The 20,967-nt window shown below is 39.1% G+C and overlaps 1 protein-coding gene across 8 annotated transcripts in view; it reads right to left on the bottom strand.

Moving 5' to 3' along the window:
* Positions 1-899: 899 nt before the first annotated feature.
* pdlim5a (PDZ and LIM domain 5a) overlaps positions 900-20,967 on the bottom strand; it is a 62,093-nt gene continuing 42,025 nt past the window's right edge. For 3 of the 8 annotated variants that reach the window (XM_040154545.1, XM_040154547.1, XM_040154546.1), the window contains 13 exons: positions 20,729-20,800; positions 19,614-20,342; positions 19,328-19,489; positions 19,130-19,204; positions 15,867-15,998; positions 15,536-15,697; positions 12,939-13,016; positions 10,402-10,484; positions 7,865-8,066; positions 5,528-5,708; positions 3,655-3,775; positions 3,150-3,265; positions 900-2,844 (listed from right to left, as the gene is read on the bottom strand). In XM_040154545.1, the coding sequence (XP_040010479.1) occupies positions 2,755-2,844; positions 3,150-3,265; positions 3,655-3,775; positions 5,528-5,708; positions 7,865-8,066; positions 10,402-10,484; positions 12,939-13,016; positions 15,536-15,697; positions 15,867-15,998; positions 19,130-19,204; positions 19,328-19,489; positions 19,614-20,342; positions 20,729-20,800 (2,203 nt within the window). In that variant the 3' untranslated portion in view covers positions 900-2,754. The remainder of the gene's footprint in view (positions 2,845-3,149; positions 3,266-3,654; positions 3,776-5,527; positions 5,709-7,864; positions 8,067-10,401; positions 10,485-12,938; positions 13,017-15,535; positions 15,698-15,866; positions 15,999-19,129; positions 19,205-19,327; positions 19,490-19,613; positions 20,343-20,728; positions 20,801-20,967) is intronic. The other 5 variants (XM_040154550.1, XM_040154548.1, XM_040154551.1 and 2 more) reach the window with 5 other exon arrangements.

Below are 20,967 nucleotides of genomic sequence, written 5' to 3'. Positions count from 1 at the left end.
GGCATATTTTTAGTCTGATTAGATAAGAAAGTACACCTTACAACAAGTGTTGCTTGAGAAAAGAAAAGATCAAATAAATGTTGAGGATATTTCAAACCATTGTACAAGTAAGTTGTGTCAAGTAAGCAATTAGTACCGCCAGTTCCAAATCAGATATGCATACTATCATCATGTTGAATATAGAACATGCGGCATATATTACTGGGGGATGAGTCAGCCTGACCCGTGCCTTTGTTCCATCCAGCAGCCCCTCAAACATAGAGGCACACCTCAAACTAAAAACAGCTAGAGCATGTCACTCTTGGATCATCCGAAAGGTTTAATATGATCTGGCTACCTTTTCTGATCTATTTTCAAAACTGGACAACTCCCCATTAATGTGTTAGGGGTTGATGTTGATGTGTGTGGTGGGTGGGTCTGTGGGAGTATTTGGTTTGTTGATTTGTCTTGTGAAAACTCAATAGAAATATTGTCTTTGTCCAATGCAAGCTGGTGTGCGGAAGACGTGGAAATGGTGTGTGGCGTTATCTCACTGAAGAAAAGATAAAATGTTTCCAAGGACGTACAGTATGTCCTCTACGGGGGACTTAACCCAAATAACCACTTTATGGTTTTCATAGATTCTTACCACCATGGCGTCACTCAAGTCCTCATTCTAACGGGTTTTGCTGTATCAACCGTATTCACTTCACCTCTCCGTTTCTCTCTATCTGCGTCTCCTTTGACCTTTCTCAGCATAGTGGAGACAGGCCTTGAAATCTGTATTTCACACTGATTATCTCAGACTCTTCTATACCACCATGAGGTTTCTCAAGTGATAATACAGGAAGTTTGACAGGGAAAGATAATATTTCACTGAAAACAAGCATAAGGAAACACAGGATATTTATATTGGGGGTTTAAAGGTACATCATTTATTTAAAAAAAACTCAGATCAATTTGAATAGTTCAAACTGTACTTTTATAGGTGATTCTTTCTTTCTTTTTTTAACCAGATCTAGTTTACACTGTACATTGTACTAACCCCTTTTTGTCCCATGCAGTAAAAACCCAGAATTTTTTTTAACGATAATTACGTAAAATTACAGATTTCAGTGACAGATACAAACAGAGAGTTTTGTTGCCAGTTGCTCTGTTCTTTGGAAAACAAAGCAAAACAGACCATACAGGTACGGCTCAGCGATAGTGAAAAGTGAATATCGTCAAATCAACATGTTGGGACAGTTAAGTCAAGTGACAGTTGGTTGAGACACTGAAAACATAGAAGAAACTTCCTGCCATCCATTCCCTCCACCAGTCCCTGAAAAGTTAAATACATATTGTCTGATAGGAAATTTCTCCCCTCTATCAACAAAATAAAATATACAGAGTTTACTACACAAGGATTATAGTATCCATGTTTGACACCTTACTTTCCTGCAGGCCAGAAAGAGCTTCTTACATTTATGAAACATATAGAGGAGCAAATCAACCAGAAATGAATGCAATTAGTAAAAATACAAAATTAATATATATATATAATAACGAGGTAAAATAAAGAAAAATATGAATATGATTCACGAAACTATGTGGCACTCAGTATCGAAAACATATTTCTGCCTTTGCTATGCATTTGTAAAGATCACTCATAGCAAGGAGAAATACATAAATATGTAAATATGGGCTTTATATTTTGTTATACATTTATTCATTCTGTATGTATATTCATTTTTTTTATATTTAGGGCCAATTGTGTCCTCCATAAAATCAAGATCGCTTCTCTTTCTTTTTGTCTCCGTGTCTTAGTGCCTTACTGTTCCAAATTCTAAACTAAATTACTAAATGTGACCTTTTGTTTTGTAATATTCTTGAGAACCTGTTTCACACAACAAATGGAAAATACAACACATAGAATTCATTTAAAAAATGCAGAAGTTAAATTAATTCTAAGCATTTATCAAAGGCAACAGTTTTTATCATCATCTCAGACATTCAGCCCAACCTACTTTAAATTGATGCAGATTCTTTTAATTTAATTGCTGTTCATATCATGTTGAGTGTGAATATATGTATATATATAGTGCTAATATTCACTTAAACTCTTAATAGCTGTTGGTCAGACTGTAATTTGATTAAAGCTACACAAACATTAACACTAACAAAAATAAACGCCTGGTCATTGTATTCATATATTATGGGTATGAATATATATTTTCACACATTTATGGTGCAATCTAATTACCATGAGTGATGTGTAATTTAACAGGGTAGAATAGAAAATGTGATCTCACTGCTGTCATGTCTCTAAGAATGCTTCAAGATTAAACTCTGGATCAAGAAATAACCACTAGGATCACAGAATCTTATGTATTATTAAATTACTGACTTTGGTGATTGTGGTGGTAATACACATACGCTGCACCATTTGGCAGTAAAACTCTTCTGTGGATCCATGAGCACAAGAAATCCAGATTAAAATCAGTTTAAACTCCAACTTTGGTTCCAAATACAGTATTTTCTATTATAAATTGGTAAAAACCTGTTGCTGCTTCTGGTAGGGATCCCAAGAAAAAAGTTAATTATGTTTTCTTTATGATGGGTTTGGGTGCCTGAATACTAAATTAACTAAATTAGCTCACCTGCAGGAGCCATCACCTTGCATGGATGAGTAATGCTTGAGTTGTATTGTTGCAGGGGCTATTATTACAGTAAGAAGTCTTCTTGAGCCACCAAAACAGGACGTATGGCCAAAAAAGTGTGAAAAGAGTCCAAGATTCATATCTTCAGTGTCTGAGCATGTTTCTTGCAAAGAGGTTTGTCTTTCTTGGAGAAGAAGGTCTGGCCTTCCAGCGTGGTACAGCACACCTGTAAAAAGTATGTAAAGTTGTCCAAAAAAACTTGAAAACTCCTCAGTGATCTATTTCATTAGCTTCTTAGAAATAATCATAACAATGCCAGAAGGTACTGTATATCCATCACATCACTGTGAGAGACCAACTGTGACACCACCTCTTGACACCATTATGCAAAAACTTTGGATACACATGGATTTGTATAAAATGGACACTGTAGCAGAAATGGGATTATGAGCAAATGTGATGTCAGGTTATATGTGTTAGCCCTGTGATGGACTGAATTTACTGTGATGTGTGTCTATGACCCTCACTTACAGCACAAACGAAGCAGGTGTCATGCCAGGTGTAACCAAGGGCCTCCAGGAACTTGTCTCCAGCCTCGATGGGGAACTCGCAGCCATGGCAGCCAGTCCCAAACAAACTGTAGAAGTCTGTTTAGAGACAGGGAAAGATGGACTATACATCAAATAAACCAACCATGGTTCACAGTTATAATGGCAAGACACAATCAAACTTGAGAACTCTACACAGAGATCATAAAGGGCAGTGGCTAGAGCGCCATCGACAGCAAAGAGTCTGAATGTTTACATTACAGTCAAACATTACAGCAGGTAATTTTACTGCTAAAAACACCATCCGCATAGTTCTGGTACTGCTTGATTGAAATAAAAATGTACAGAAAGTCAATTCAGGATTCTTGCGTCTTTCCATCCAAGGATTTTTAGGGCTTTTGCTTTCCTGTCTGAGAGCGCTTTGTGCTGCACAATTGGCATGGTCAGCATGTCCAATTAGCACATGGTTCAGAGTCATCATCACTCACCTTGTTCACAGTATGGTTCTCCGTCCTCCAGATGGAAGGTGTTGTTTCTGATTGGCTGCTGACAGCAAGCGCACAGAAAGCAATACACATGCCACGTCTGTTTGAGGGCATTTATCACCTCCTGGGTGCAAACGCAAACAATGTGGTTAGCAGGAGGCCTCATACAGTTTGTGTGTGTGTTTGCTTGTTGGACACAGTAGTTGGAAAGTTAGATCCGCTTTACCAGAAAGTGGAAGGGGATACAGGGACTTTTGGAGGGATGCCACCATCTTACCTTCCTTATTGGGTCATTACTTGTAACTTTGTTATACAATGTAATTTTTCAACTATCTATTGCCACTATCAATCCTTATTTGATCAGAATGGATTATTTACCCATTCTGATATCTGTTTAACTTCTGTTTAATTCTGATATCTGTTTAACTTATTTCAGGAATGCACAGCCTTCCATACAGTCTGACCTTTTTCTCATGTCACGCTTAAATATTACTTTTTTTCTTGTGGGACCGCATGACCCAGCTTAAAATAGACATACTGCTTTCTTTCCCACCCTTAAACTGTGAGAACAAGACAGGACAGGGGATCAATGGAAAGTTGGTGGGTCGGAGCAAAATGAAGGATTAGGAAAGAGGGAGTGAGAAAACAGGTTAATAAGAAACCATAAGCTGGTTGAAGATGTGTGAGAAATAGAGGGTTGAAAGGGATTGAGGCTAAAGAGGTTAGAACACGTGAGGGGTGAATGTCAGAGTTGCTACAAGAGCAGCAATCTCAGCTTCCTGACACTCTGGGTTCAAACTACACCTGCAGCCTCCAGGCCTCTACGCCTTATTCTCCTAACAACTGAACATTTACTGCATTCCTGAGTTTCAGTGGTGGTCGCTATAGAAATTTCCTACACATACAGCTTTATTGCACTTGTCCTCTATGAATGTTTTCCTGTATCTTTGGGGTTGGAGCTACAGCATGGCAAAAATGCAGCAACCTTTTTTAAAAGTGACAATTTGACAATGGCACCATCTATATATGTTACACCCCTTTATTATTTGGTTTGAAATTGATAACAATAGCCCTTTACTAACAATGTAAACGATTACAACCCATATTATTAAGCACTAATGCAAGAAAGGAGAGTTGCTCGGATAATCTTGGCCACCCATGTTGAGAGATTATGTTTGGGTTAAGGCAGAAACCTACTGGACAAGAAGTGAGATAAAAAAGAAAGCTCAGATTCCATAATAATGTGGCCTTAATGCACACACATCAGTTAAATGGTAAGTGTTGGATCAACTTGTGTTTTAACTCCCAGCCAGAAGTGTGATGTTTTAATCACAAAGATCAGGAGCCGCTTTTCCATAGTTTTTCATATTGAAAGTCAAGTGTCCACAGTGCATTTTGGAGCTATTTCATACGATCACGTTCATACAGCGTTGACTACTGAACTTCTTTATGCATCCAACTGTCCACTTCAAAACCCTAAACCCACAGCTGATCTATAGTCGAGAAGTGGAGGCTAAGAATTACGCCGACACGTTTAATCTAGTTGCTGTAAACCAGTCTCTCTCCTAAGCAAGAAATTGAGTGAGATATTGTAGAAAAAGGGAAAAAAGCAGAAGGACATAACAGGTTTGGTGTGACAGGTTTGTGCTGAACAACAGAGAGGAGGACTATCGCTGTTGGTTTACCATGTTATCTTTCCCCGCACTATAATGTAAGTTCAGTGGTCATCTTCATAAACTTTTGCTTTTTAAATTACTTAATCTTAGCTGTTAATTATAGTACATGAATAACCTTCACCTCTGCACACACACACACACACACACACACACACACACACACACACCCTACTGCTCCATTTCACTTCACGCCAACTCACCCCCAGTATCTTGGCCTGGCAGCGGCTGCATGTTGGAGCGAAGAACTCTTCATAGCAGTGTTCACAGTAGACGCATCCCTGTTCCTCCACAAAGCCTATCTCTGCCAGGGATGTATGGCAGTGGGCGCAGTTAAATTCCTCCTTATGCCATGATTTACCCATTGCTACTAAAAAGGGCCCTCTGAATAAAAAAGACGTGCAGACACAACAGGATAAGTGGAAATCAATACAAAGTTTATACAAACTATCTGAATAACTTTTATTATTATTAAATTATTTAAAAGGACACCTTGCCATAAATGCAAAGTACAGACGCAAAGTACCCTATACCCTAAACAGTAGTGCTGATAGGACATGTAATCAATGTCCTTTATTCCACTACGATGTCTACAAACAGCCACGAGAGGGCAAATATGCAAACCACAAATGAATAAATGAATAAATGACAATATGAGTAACTTCATTTTGCCTAACTTCTACAAACTGTCTCTTGGTAACTCAGCATGCAAGTTTAAGTTCTTCCTGCTTCTCCTTTCTTCCTTCTCTAAGAGAGTCAATACATTGAATATTATGATTTTTCTCTGATTTTATCTAGTTCCTTCTGATATGCTATTTTTAGAAGGTACAGTAAATTGATCATAGTGTTTAGAATTTTAGACAACTAAGTCTAATAATAAATCAAATTTATGAACAATGTGTGGTGATGATTGTATGTGGTGGTTTCATACAACAAAGCCTAAATCTTCAAAATAAAAAAACAGCAATATTTGGTAAGGACAGTCAAGGGTCAATAGACACAATATGTATTTAGAAAGGGCTGCAAGTGATTATCTTTATTATTGATTCAATGTAATTTTTAAAATCAATTAATTACTTATTCTAGTGTATACTATGTCTGAAAAGACCTATGCTCACATCATCAAAAAGCTGGTTTTGTCCAAAACAGTCCAGAAGTCAAAAGTTTGATTATTTACAAAGATACATGATACAATAAAATTCACAGAAAATTATATAAGAGTGGTTGGAGCCAGTCAGTATTTGGGTTTTGTGCTTTAAGGAGGTAAAGAATTAATCGATTATCAAAATTATTGTAACTTTAAATTTTGGTCAGCTAACTGTTAAATCATTTTAGCATTCCCTTCAGGTCACTAAAAGTTGCATAAGAAACGAGGAGCACATTTCAGAAATCAGATGTGTTGTGTCATTACTAAAGGTCTACTATGCCCTTCATCCTCTGCTTCCACTCAGACAACGCCTTGGCCCTGTCCACTCTGATGATTAGGTAAAATGGGAAAACAACAGAGACTAATGTATCCAACACAAGAGCTGTGCTTATCTGAGCTTACTCTGATAGTAACCCTGATAGATAGCTTGGCATTAGCCTGTGAGCAATCCTGTCCTTAGTGATAAGTAATGTGACACAAGTTGGGAGATAACACTGGGGTTATGGCAGTCAGTTACCAGACAAGAAGAGGGGTAGAAAGGAATATTTGTACTTTTATAGTACAAATATTATGTTTTTAAGACATCAAAGGTCATTTAGCCTCCTGTTGTTCAGTCAGTCTGAAGATGCTTGGGCCTATTGTCTCAATTTGTCAATCATATACTATTCATCGAGTGTAACTTTTACCAGCATATGTACTATCTGAATCTGTGCACAAACAGTCATACATCACAAATGACATCCCCTAATTAGATTCTCCCTTCTTGATCCTATAAATTATCTTTAAATAGGAGACTGAAAGAGCGATCCAACAGGAAAATCAAGGGATATCATCCTGTTGTGTGTTTGCATTCAGCGCTCTGTGTGCAACATCATTCTACATTCTGAGCTAATGCAGGTGCAACTTAATTCCCCTTATCCTTATGTACACTACAGTCGGATGTTTGTAGTTATACAGTTTCATACACAATAATTAATGGAAATGGTTTCAAATTAATTATTTTAAGTGCCTAACTGGGTCACTAAATAATTAAGGAGTGACATATTTTCCTTTCCCATTCTTAATCTGCTTGAGTACAAGTTAATATCCGTGCAGCCAAGTTGAGGACATCCTCTCCTCTTTTTATTATCCTTGTGCAGCCACTATATTTGCATGATATCATGGAACTAAATACCATACATGTGTACTGTTTTCTTTCACAATTTTAAACAAAAATGATCATGACAGCCTCCTTCCCTCCTGATGACAGTGCACATGTATTCATAACATCTACGTACTGCAGAGTCCTATTAAGAATGATAAAATGCTCATTCTATAGAGCTGCCTGTTAAGTTTCATGATTAAATAGGTTAAAAAACTTAATTGAATATATGACAGATCAGTTTTTCCTCACCTGATGACCAGGTTGCAGTGGGCACACATGGGTGTACGAGTCCCGGCAGGGATGTGTTCTGCCATCTGGACGAGGGTGTCCTCATCTTTAGGGTGGGGCTGAGGGACAGGTCGGATTGGGACAGGACCCCTTGGGACACTGGCACTGCCATTACCCTTCATACCAAAGGACGGAGTGATCAAAGCACTATGTGGACGGTGACCTGTAGGAGGTAGGAGAGAAATAAAATGCTAAACTGGTTAAGAACCAGAGATGCAGAGATGGTAAAAGGAAAGAGGAACAAGTGACCACTTATCATCATAAAAGATGTGTACGTCTGTGTTTTCTTCCTAGGTGTGCAAGTTATTTGACCTCTACCCTCTTTGTCTATACAGCCAGCAGGTGTCATGGAAGTGCTTGCAGCTGGCTGCCTACTGTTGTTACAGCTATGGAGTCACCACATCAATCTTCAGCCATACACACAATATTCCATTCTACCTTCAACACATTCCTCTGATGTACGTACATGCATACACATGACCAAACACATGCAACCACACACACATAGACCACCAAGATATTCCCTCAACAAAAACCCAGACATCTGGCTAAACATGTAGTTTGGCCTTTGATCTCCACACTGTGGATGGAGATGTGTTTTTGTACATCGTGTGCATGGTGCGGGAAGGGCTACTTTTCTTGCTTGGCTTACCATTACATGCCATGTATATGTGTGCCTGTTTGCGCAAGGAGAAGGGCTGGGTTTACATCTAATGTTGGAGCTGGTAAACCCTCATCATAAAAAATAGAGGTTAAATTGAAATGTGTGTTTGATAGTCCTAGAGGGAGGCTAAAATACACTTTTAAGATTCCATAAATATGAATGCTTCCTCACTGTAACACTGCCTGACCAAAATTTCCTGCAAAAAAGTGGCAGAAATTTGTTACATGTAAGAAAAAGACAGTTTTAGGTCGATTTTACACAGTTTGATGTGTCAACCTATAAGGGATGCTGCCATTAATCATGCCAGCATGCACTTCATAAGGCTTTATGTTGAAGGTCAAGCAGCTGAAGGAACGATGGGAACCGATAAGTGAAGGATGTCGATGACTACATTAGTGTGCGTCTGTGTTTTCAGATTTTAACAGTGCTGATATTGTTTTACCATGGGCAATAGCAACAAACTAGCAACTAAAGGCCTGGTTTCTTCAACTGCTGCTCAAGATTTAAAATGCGTCAGTGGCTTACTGCTGCTGGGGCCCCATACGGCTAGCAGTATATTTTCATGATCCTGGGACCCTGGGGTAAGAGACTAAATTTTTGATTTTTATTGAGCAGCAGTTACATCAGGGTCAGGAAATGGAAGAGAGTAGAGGACTTGTACTCAGAGACTGGATGGGGGAGACTGAAGCTTAGGCTAGTTATATTCAAAGAGAAGACACCTGCATGCAAATAAACAGATAAGAATAAACAGAATGTTTTCATTTTAAGAATGTACATGATAAACAGAATAATGCACAGAAGTGACAGCCTCAGAATCTAAGGGTTGAATGCAGATGGAGAACAGTCATTATACTGCAGCTCTGTGGCTTTCCTTTAAAACTCTATTCATAACCAACAGGTCCCTTCAGTAAATATTATCTTTCTGACAGAGTAGAACTGCTGCACGTGTGACTGAGCAAGGCGCCACAGGCAGAGCGGGGCTTTTTCGGCTGCTTAATGGGCTTCCACAGAGGAAAAGGACGAGAAAAGAAAAAAGAAAGTCTGCAATGACTTATTTCACAACATATGTCATGCCTCAACCATGGAAAATAAGCCTTTTTCCCCTTGCTAACTGGCTACAACAACATTCAATCCAACAGCAGTAAATCAGTTTCACACTATGCCAGGGTTGGGAACCAAACATTTTTTGTATGAGAAGAAATAACACCTTTTAACTATAGGAGGGAACATATTAATCAATCAAAAAACATACTTAAAAGAAGATTTAGCTCAATTCCAAAAGGAGGTTATTTTTTGGATTCTGTTTGGGGGAGTCTATATTTTTGGTATGCATGCATTTCCCATGACTGATGCTAAGAAAACACGTCACGCACCTTAGTGTGATTGTACTCCAGTAGTTAATTTAGTGAAATGTACAGTAAAAAAAACCTCACACATAGCCACACAGATATACTTTTGTTCAATTTTGCAGCATACTTAATGTACTATTGCACAGATTTCATTTAGCTATTGGCTTAATGAATAAAAAATGTATTATAATCCCTGAAACCCGTGTATTATGTACACATACTTTAATATGGGCTCACAACAGCAGATACGCTATTTCAGTCAGTTAATAGGAGACATGCCAGTTGTGGCTTGGTCCAAGGTCCATTAATTATATTTTATGCAGGGTGTAAAAAGTGACACCTGGCAATAATCGTAACCACTTCTCATTGTGAATGGGTGACTGTGTGAAAAAATGAATCAAAAACCCTTTAAGATATTTTGCTATCACAAGGGGACAGGAGAAAACACACACACACACACACACACACACACACACACTGTTTACCCTTGGTTGCAGCAGGTCCTTTGACCATGGTCTTCACAACGGCAGACTCATGGCTGTTGAGTTCAGGCTCCTCACTCTCCTCACTGCGCAGAGACACATAATGGAAACACAAATGGTATGAAAATCCCCTTATATTAATGTAATTAAATTCATAATCAAAAACAGTACACCAGAAACCGTTGCCACTGCACACAAAAATTTACATAAACTCTATTTGCATTGCTTAAATGATAAAATACAGTTACTATTTGCATACACAGCTCAGAGTGATGGGTCATACAACGGTAGAATAAAAATTTTTATTTACAAAGATGTCATCCCCAGCAAAATATCTTTGAGAGCTCACTGTACTCATAGCCACTAGAATAAAAAAGACAGGGAAATAAACGGTAGCAGTCTACCTTTTCAAGTTCCTGTCAAAATACAGCGAGACAGACTCCAGCCCACCTACCTGCTGACAGAGCCGAGGCAAATATCGTCCCAACCAAAACAAAGAATGCAGTGACAGCCAAAACAGTACAGTACTCAGCCTCATGGTGCACTTCCTATTTGTGAGTACATTACGCACAAAAATGTTGCCCATGTGGCACATTCACAGCAGAAAAGTCCAGCGGCCACCGCTGAGATGATGGATAGAACACGAGTTGGTTTGCAAAGCACTAATAATAAAGCACACCCATTCAAAAACTGATGCCAGAATATCAATCTAAATGACTCAATAGAGAGCCATTGAGTACAGTGGAGTGAAATATAGCATGGTGTAATGAACAAAAGTGCCCATTCCTGTGCTGTAGACAGATGCCAGACTGACAGTACCAATGACGGAGGGGAGACAAAGTTCTCGTGGTACATTGCAAAGTCTGTCCACATTCGTTTCACTCCATTTAGTGACTTACGTGTATATTTTTACAACAGCAACGCTATATACAGGTAAACATTTTTCCCTTCCTCCTTTATTATTTCGCCATGGCAACATTTGCAGTCCTTTTTCATGTGGCCCCAAGAAATAAAACTAAACTTTACATCTGGGTCAAAGGTTGAATAATTTTAATAAATTCTGCAGTAAAAATTAGTGGTATTCAAATCAAAAGATCACTAATTCCAATGACGAAATAGGGAAAATGGCCGCATGAGACCAGCTGTTATTCTCAGCTCTCTACACAAAATAGTTAAATTCAGACTAGCGCAGTGCTATGCTAGGTTGTCAGTTCATATTTAGTGAAAAGTGCTGTAGCACAGGGTGTTATATTGTGTCTCTAAAGAAATGTAAACATACAGCATATCTGTGGCATTGTTTTGAATACTTGCCCCAAGGTTTGACAAGCCAAGATCTAGGGCAACACATATTTTCTGAGGGCAACATATTCTTCTTAAGGGTCACACGTTCTTGCTGGGGTCAAAACCTTCTCTTGTAGGGAAAACGTGTAGGGCAACATCTTTTCCTTCCTCTAAGAAAAATGTCTCTGGGACACATTCACACTCCAATATGGAAATTTTAGTTTTCTTATTTAGGGTTTTATTAATCAATCATCCATGAATTATAACTGGCCAATAAACATCTTGAAACATGAATCTTTCACACAATGTGCCATCATTAGTCAAACTGATAATAAAAATTTAGCAATACATATTTTTAGAAAAGTTGTCTTTTTCTCATTGGAATGGAGTTATTTTGACAAAGTATGAAATATTTTTGCAGGTTTGGAATGGAGAACACCAAGACAGGCCTTTAAACTAATTTTCTGATGCCAGAACTTGTCCTGCTATCGTGGTGTCTTTGCTCTTCAATCAAATGTGGCCCCAGGGCCTAAAACTCTCCACTGCCTTTTAAAATGAGGCAAACTGAATAACCTCTCTATGAGTAACATCAAGTGTGTGTGCATGTGTGTGTTTGTTTTTAAGTATGTGGGTGTTCATCAGCGCCAGCTGAGGAGCTTGGGTGGGCCAACAGTCTCTCCCCAGACGTATTACACCCATAATGCATAGTTGTAGCTGATGCCAACAGTTGGATCACTGCTGTCTTATCCTTGTGCCTGGCTGTGAGGGGACTCACGGGAGACAAATGTTTTGGCAACTGCATTCATAGTTACGTTGAGTTGTGTCTGTAAGTTTTGTGTGAGTGAGAAAGAAAGAGAGAAAGAGAAGAACTGAGAGTGAGATACAGTCGAAGTGATGGAGACTCTGAAACGTAAATAGGCAGTTAGAGACAGAGAGAAAGGCAGAAGAAGAATGTCACACTTGTGTGTGTGCTGGCTGAACATCAGTAGATGCTCTGTGTTTCAGCTGCCCTCCCTGCCTCTACTGTGACATTCCTTGAGCACACAATTCATTTGAACACACAGAACATCCATAACATGAAATGGTCCCCACAGAGCAGGGGTTCACTTGGTTTACCACACAGGACTACCTCTAAAATCATTGCTTCAAACTTTCTGAGTAAGTGCTCAACTATGTAGCTGTGTAATTGTAGTTGTGGGATTTGTGGGTCAGATGTACAACTCACAGGGAAAAGAGAGGAGAGGAGACTTTAAATTTACCTAAAGACATAGACAGCATTGACGGGGGAAGAGTAGAGAGGGTCTCCCTCTTCTGTGACAGATTGATGCCAAGACACCCTTTGGCGTGTGAAGAAAAACATCACAGACATAAGGAATAAGGTAATAAAAAACTAACACATAAACACAAACTGACAGAGATAGTTGGTTAGATGGTTGTTAAAAATGGCATTCCCACCCTTGTCACATTACATGTAACATTTAGTAGTAGTTGTTGATTAAAAGAAGATAGCACTGTGAAAAAAGGACTCTTGACTGAATGGATAAATGGTTAGAAGAGTAATCCGAATAATATACACACCGTTACACACTACACAACACAAACAACACACAAACAGTCAGTGCAATGACAAGCATTGAGATAAATGCACCCATTGGACTGTTGTGTTTGCACTGATCCAGCAAATCAGGCTATAGCTGGTACAGTCCTGATCTAAGTACTCCCGATGGGAAAGACACTGTCAGACTGCAGAGCATCTCTCTTCATTCCCATTATCAGCTTATCCTTTTGTACACCATGTGTCTTACAGGTGGAGCCCGTGGGTGTGGTACAAACTAATTTCTTATATCTACAGCCAGAGACAAAACTGAATGAGTACAGACAGTAGGACATAAGTACCAGTTACCTGAAATTCCACTACCATTTTCATCAGACTCCATTTGCATTTGCTCTTAATTTATTGTAGTTTAATGTGCTCCAGTTCGGCAATAGGGATAACTGCTTGTAAACGTAGGTGAAATTAGTGTCCGAAATCGTGATTAATTCTTACAATTCTTTCAATCAACAGGTGCGATAAGCTTTACATGTCACTGTTTGATAATGACCCTACTGCTCTCTTTGTGAATCCTTTGATTCATAAAGGTAGAAAAGTTGGTAAATTAAGCAAGAAAATAAGTAACCTTTTCGGCTAATCAACCAAACTAAAGTTATTGTTTTCTCTTGATTGAAATGGAAACAAGAGCATCAGTTGTTTTCAAGCAAAATGGTCCTGTAAAGATACGGGAAAGACCACATCCTCCACATACTTTTAGGCTGTTAAATTCTGTGAGACTAAGGGCTACAACGCCATCTATTCAAATGATCTTTGTGAACAAGCTAACAACATTCATTCACATTAGCTTTGGTAACTGGCTAACAACAGGTGACAAATAGAGAAGGAAATAGGATGCTCCCCAGTTCTTCATTCATTAGAGCCAATTACAGTGCAGCTCGTTAATATTCTCCACCACTAAGGCCAATTACATAGGAACTTAATTATATTCCGCAAGACTGTGATTGGTTGATTAATGGAGAGTCCCACTGTTTTAATTCAATAGTATCCAGTTAGAGGGCTGACCATCTGGACGTACTGGGCCACAAATGACCCTTGTTAACTGAAGGGATAATTAAAGAGGGACTGCAGGAGGGAGGAGGAGAGGAATAGATTTACTTTCTTTTTATCTCTTTCTCTCCTGTTCTGTCTTTGTATTCTATTGTTTACATCTTTACATTAAGTGTAACTGTAATTTTTACACTTATGTACTGTATCACTACCCAATTAGTTGCCTTACTTTGCATCTCTGTTGCTGTTTCTGTGTTTTTACATTTTCAGCATTTTATGCTGCTTAATAATGAGTCTTCTTGTTTGCTGGTATTAAGCAATAATGAGGAAAAAACAGAAAATTTCAGTCCCTCAACTGTTTTCATATGTAAAGAATTCCCATGTGTACTGTAGCTGCAATGAGAACTTATACTACGCATCTCATAACTGTGTTGGTTTTATTTGATCATTGAACAAATGGTCCACTAACATAGCTGACTGCTGTCCAGCAGCTCTCTCCACCACACAACAGATGACCTATAATTTAGCACTGTGATATTTTACGATATTTTATCCTCACACACTATACCATCCATGCATGTGCATTCACACACGTAATGACAGAGACACCCCTCCATATACCCACTCAATCTCTCTCTCTCAATCTCTCTGAAACACACACACACTTTTCCTACTTCATGGTTTAAATGTATACAGTTGAGTCGACTGATCTCTGTTAGATACTGCCAAGCTGTTTCACAGTGACCACACAAGGCCCTTGTTTACACCGTGGGTGTAAAATATGTATACTTCTAACATTTTTTAGAAAATATTACAAGTTTATGATAAGAATGAATAACCGGCCCATCTCTAGAGCCCAGTGGTACAACAAATAAAACATGTTTTCCAATCCTAAAGTCATCTCCCATTAGCTTTACTAGTGTGCTTACGCTATCAGGGAATTAGTTGATGAGCACTATGATTGAGAAGCTGCATGCATCACATAACATGGATATACACTGTGAAAGAGCCTACAGACATTATATCTCATTATTTGTAAACTACATGATGACATCACTCTTTCTGGCATCCAGACCTGGACAAAATTGTTAAAAGTTTTAAAGAAAAATAACAACAATAATAATATATAATAATGTTTGAATTAAACATTGATTGTTTTCCAATGCTTTTAACTTGACATAGTGTAGAATACAAATTTCAAGCAGTCAAGACCCTTTTTTAGTAAAAGCAAGTTTTGACCAGGTCTGCCCTGTCTACCTCTTGTTCTTGGGCAGGTGCAGCTCACTGACTTTACGATGCTTCTTCTTTTTCCTCAAGCATAGTGGTGGAGCTTGAAAAACTGGAGTGATGAGCAGGGCGTCCAATAAGGACTGAGACACTGCCTTCTCAGGAGGCCTAGGATTGTTCTGATAAGTTGTTCTGACCATAAAAGGCAGAAGATGATGGAATCCGGATGCCAATTGTGAGACATTATAAAAAGGACACAAAGAAAAACAAGAAAAAGGTTTGAGAAGTAGTCTATTAAAAGCCTAAAGGAAGCGGTGGGAGTACACTGAAATAGCTAAATGATAGGGTTCACTCTATTTACCTTGCCTGCACTGGACTATGGCGCTCAGTGTATGGCTGTCGTGTGGGCTGTTCAGGGGCACTGGGGGTGAGGGGAGGGGGGCAGGGGGCTGCTCTGGGCAAGAAGTTTAGAGGACTTGTCAGGAGTTCTCTCCTGTTCACAAATACACACACACACACACACACACACACACACACACACACACACACACACACACATACACACACACACGCGGGTTTCTGTTAGAAGGACCCCTCTCCCCTAACATTTTTTTTTTGCTGTATGGTCCACCCCTTTCCATTTATTTTGTGTGTGTGTACATATATATATATATATATATATATATATATATGTGTGTGTGTGTGTGTGTGTGTGTGTGTGTGTGTGTGTGTATGTATAAAAAATATATATACAAAAAAATATATATATACAAAAAAAAAATATATATGTATAATTACTTTTTTTAAAACTTAAGTAAAACAGTAAAATGTCAGCCTCCCATAATTTTCCACCACTTAACCGCCTGTTTCATTCCTCTGCAGTGGGATTGGTTTTGATGCTGCAAGTACTGACAATCACAAACAAACCCACCACAATACCAAGTCCCCCTTGCACTGGGATCTTCTCTCTGAGTGCTTTTTGGTCTTCACTTTGGGTGTTCGAATTCAAATTCACTGAGCCTCATAAGGACTGAACTCTCAACCTCAAATCTTCCAAGCAGTGCTTGAACAATATGAGCTATTTGGTCAGACAAATCACTCTTATTTCCTAAAGCCTTTGAGTGTCTGAGATATTTGAACAGAGACATTTAAACTATTTCTGAGATACGATGACTCTTCCATTTGACTTCAAAATGTAATCAATCTCACAGGGATCAAACCCAAAACCCTAGCTATCAAACATTCCTCTAACTCCCTTATCAATCTGAACAACAACACTTACAATATTTTTATAACCTTTGAGTCTTTCCTCTGGATGTGGGACTTCAAGTCCAAATTCAAGTACAACTGGTCACCTGAGATACAAACCCAAAAATTCAAAACTTCTGAATGGCCCTGTCACTTCAATGCCTTACCGTTTGGCCACCATGACCTGTCAAAGGTGGTTCCAACTTTTCCTTTTGATCATGCCCAAAGGAAAGACACAAAATCTCTAAGAAAAAGAGTGGGACGGTCCTTAACTAAATAGCTCAGGGTGTTAACAGACTGCTTGGAAGTTCTGTGGTTGGATTTTTTTTAGGCTTACCATGCAGGTGTTAGAGGAGCGCTTGGAAGTTTTCAGAACATGGGTTTAATTCTTATTAGGCTCACTGAATTTTTGAAGTCACACACCCAAAGACTCAATGCTCTATGAAATACAGCTCAGAACTGTCTAACCACATGGCTCTGGGTGTTGGAAGACTACTCTGAAGTTCTGAGGTTGTGGGTTCAATGCGTGGTGAATTTTGAAATCCAACATGCAGATGAAAGAGTTAAGGACTCTAAGAAATGGATTGCAAGTGTCTGTGGGGGCCGCCCAATATCCACACTCTCAGTATTAGCAAGCAGTCAGGTGCATACTTGTGTGACATACACTCACAGAGCACTTTTTTAGGAACACCTTTAAACCTGCTTATTCATTGCAATTGTCAAATCAGCCAATCATGCGGCAGCAGTGCACTGCATAAAATCATAAAGATGCAGGTCAAAAGTTTCAGTTAATGTTCAAATTGAACATAATATTTTGGAAAAATGTGATCTCCGTTACTTAGACCATGGCATGATTGTTGGTGCCAGATGGGCCAGTTTGAGTATTTCTGACACTGCCTATCCTGGGATTTTCATGCACAACAGTATCTAGAGTTTACTCAGAATGGTGCAAAAAACGAAAAAAAATTTTCAGTGAGCGGCAGTTCTGTGAACAGAAATGCCTTGTTGATGAGAGAGCAGAAAAACATCCAAAAATGCACAAAACATCGAACTTTGAGGTGGATGGGCTACAACAGCAGAAGACCACGTTGGGTTCCACTCCTGTCAGCCAAGAACAGAAATCTGAGGTTGCAGTGGGCACAGACTCGCCAAAACTGGAAAGTTGAAGACAGGAAAAACATAACCTGGTGTGATGAATGTCGATTTCTGCAGAAACATGCAGCTGGTAGGGTCAGAATTTGACATCAACAGCATGAATCCATAGACCCAACCTACCTTGTGTCAAAAGTCCAGCCTGGTGGTGGTGGTGTATTGGTGTGGGGAATGTTTACTTGGCCCACTTTGGGCCCCTCAATACCAATTAATCATTGTTTGAAAGCCTATCTGAGTATTGTTGCTGACCATGTGCATCCCTTTATGGCCAAAATTTACTATCTACTAATATCTACTTCTGGCATGATAATGCACAATGCCACGAAGACCTGAGGCTCTTTTGAGAGCAAAGGCAAGCCCTACCCAGTGTTAGTATGGTCTTCATAATAAAATTATCAGTGATTGTAATTGTGACCTAGCGCCCAAGTGCCTACTAAGACTACAAGCATGTGAAGGTTCACATGCTTGCAGTGAAGTGAGCATGCTCACTCACTTCAATTTTGACATCCAACTCCAAAGTGAATACTGAAAAGCGCTCAGAGAAAAGCTCCAAGTGCAGTCGGTCGTGTGGTGGTTGGTTTGCAAAGTGATGCAATGTCTTGTTCAAATCAGAGCATGGTGTTTAAATGTTAAAAACAATCAAATTAAATGATCCATTCATGAAAGACTTTAGTCTTTGTATGTTTTCATATCCCATGTCTTTGTTCACCACAGACAGTTCCATTGCAGGCTACTGAGGTTCCCTCATTCACAGATAAACTTGCCAGAGTTGCAAAGCCCCTCTGGACAATTTTTTAAAAGAAGTTACATGTTTTTCTTAAAAACATGTTGAGAAAAGCCCTTAGATAAAAAAATTTGTATTCCTTTTTGGTTTTTACAAAATGACTCAACAAAAATAGTCCAGTCTAACAGCCTACTGTTTGTAATGTAGGAATGTATGTATGGGTATTTGTCAGGTTTGAAGGGCCATACCTGACTGTTATTACTGCTCTTATACACACAGACACACACATGCACACACAAACACACACATGCACGCACACACGCAAACACACACGTACACACCCATATACAGTGAGACAATGGCAGAAGAAAGAAGCACCAGACATTTAGTGATATTTAAATGTCTCCACAGGGGGAAAAAAAGGTAGCCTGGCATTGTTCCTATTAATAGTGAATTATAGTTCTTGCCACAATTAAGAGAAAATCATCATAACCTTGTACCTGACTGGTTTGGTTGAGAGTACATGATGACGAGCTGATATATGAGATAGATGAGTGCTGACTTGGACTAGGGAACTGCGAAGACAAAGAGAGGAAACACTGCACAGACTGGAAAGAAAATTGAAGCAATGACAGTCTATTATGAGTCACTAAAAGGTTTTCTTAATGTGCATCAAATATTAGAATTGGGTGCAGCACCTGTGTCGAGGTGAAAGGTGAAACAGAGTTTGTGCTGCCCTCAAAGACTCAGCAGCAGGATTATTTAATTTATGGTTGTCATCATCATGGCCAGTCAAACAGTTAATGGACTCAAACTTTCCCAAATCTTTGCTGCCCTCTAGTGGTGTCCCCAAGGAACTTCTAGATCAAGGCAAAAAATACAGAGAGGGATTGTTCTGGTTATAGTCAAAGCTTTTTCTATTATTTAACCTGCATTTTAGAGTAATATTGTGAGCTTTCATAACACATCCCAAATGCAATTTACCTTTCAGCAGTGAGTAGTTGAATGCTTGGTGGAGCTGTAAGAGTAAAGTCTGAGGTAGATGGTCTATGGACAGGGACTGGATCAGAGGAGGCCCCTAGTGCTTGGTTTTGAGCTGGTACAGAGCTGCTACCACATGGGGAGTATACTCCTACTCTCTGGGCAGGAAATACACTAAGAATAGGCAAACACGATGCTGGAGTCTGGGTACAAACAGGACTCGGTCCAAGTAAAGAATGGGGCGTGTTGGCTTGCAAAAAGACAGCATCAAGAGAAGTGTCATTTGACTTTTGTGCATCTGTACAGATGTCATGACGGGTGTGAGATGATGACATTTGGATTAGAGCTGAGCCATTATATGTTAAAGGTACAAGCACTGGAGCTAATGGATAGTTCCCGTTAGACAAATGAGTTGGGTGTATTTGACAAAACATGTCAAAATTATTTGAATACGACATTGGGGTGCTAACTACATGAAGGTGTGTTGTAGATGATATGTTGTTCTCTTGATTTTGGGTTTTTAAGAGGCTCTCAGGATTGGAAATGTGGACATCATGTGGGATTACAGTGTCCTTCTCTGGCCACTGCCGATCGGCTGATGAGCCTGCCACCCGTGGCTGCTGTTGGTCAGTGTGAGCAGATGTGAGGGGGTCCTCTGCATCGTTCAGGCCACTGAACATTGTGAGTGGAACACCTACTTGGTCAGAAGATTGATGTGCTGGAGATCTCTCACTGGCAATTATCAGATAGAAGAGAATAATGTTATTGGGATCACAATGTTTAGTTTTTGGTGCGTTTTCAATTAAGAATTTAAATTGAAGTTTGAGCTCCTTTTGGTGGAGTCAAGTGAAGTGTGAAATATCAGAAAATGCAATTATGTAAAATCAGTGTTATAACTTTCCAAAAAAGCATCTCAGATTAAACTTCTTGAGTCTGTAACAACAAATTATTCACCTTTTTCGGCACAAAAAATTAGAAAAGGTCAGTTAGTTTCTGTGATTAAATGTGAGGGCTTTATGTGATGTTTTTGTTAGAAGTGACTACTGTGTCGAGGGACAATTCAAGGTGACAGGTGACGATGTGAAAAAAGTGTGACAGGTTTAGGGGATGATTTATACCTGACCTTCCCACTGTTTGTCTCAGAGTCAGTGAGACAACTAGAAGAGGAAAGTGTGAGGGAGCTAAGGAAGCAGGGGAGAAAAGAAGGAAGGAAAGGGCAACCAGAAAATAGAGAAAAGGAAACAAGAAAAAACTTAATCACTTTATTAGCTTCAATATTGAATATGTTTTCAAACTCAAAACACAGAAAAGAAATTTCAGCCACTAGATTTATAATGTTTTCAAAATGCAGCACTAT

Source organism: Xiphias gladius, chromosome 19 (genome assembly GCF_016859285.1).
Source record: "Xiphias gladius isolate SHS-SW01 ecotype Sanya breed wild chromosome 19, ASM1685928v1, whole genome shotgun sequence".
Classification (NCBI taxonomy): Eukaryota; Metazoa; Chordata; class Actinopteri; order Istiophoriformes; family Xiphiidae; genus Xiphias; species Xiphias gladius.
This window is presented reverse-complemented; position numbering and strand designations above follow the sequence as displayed.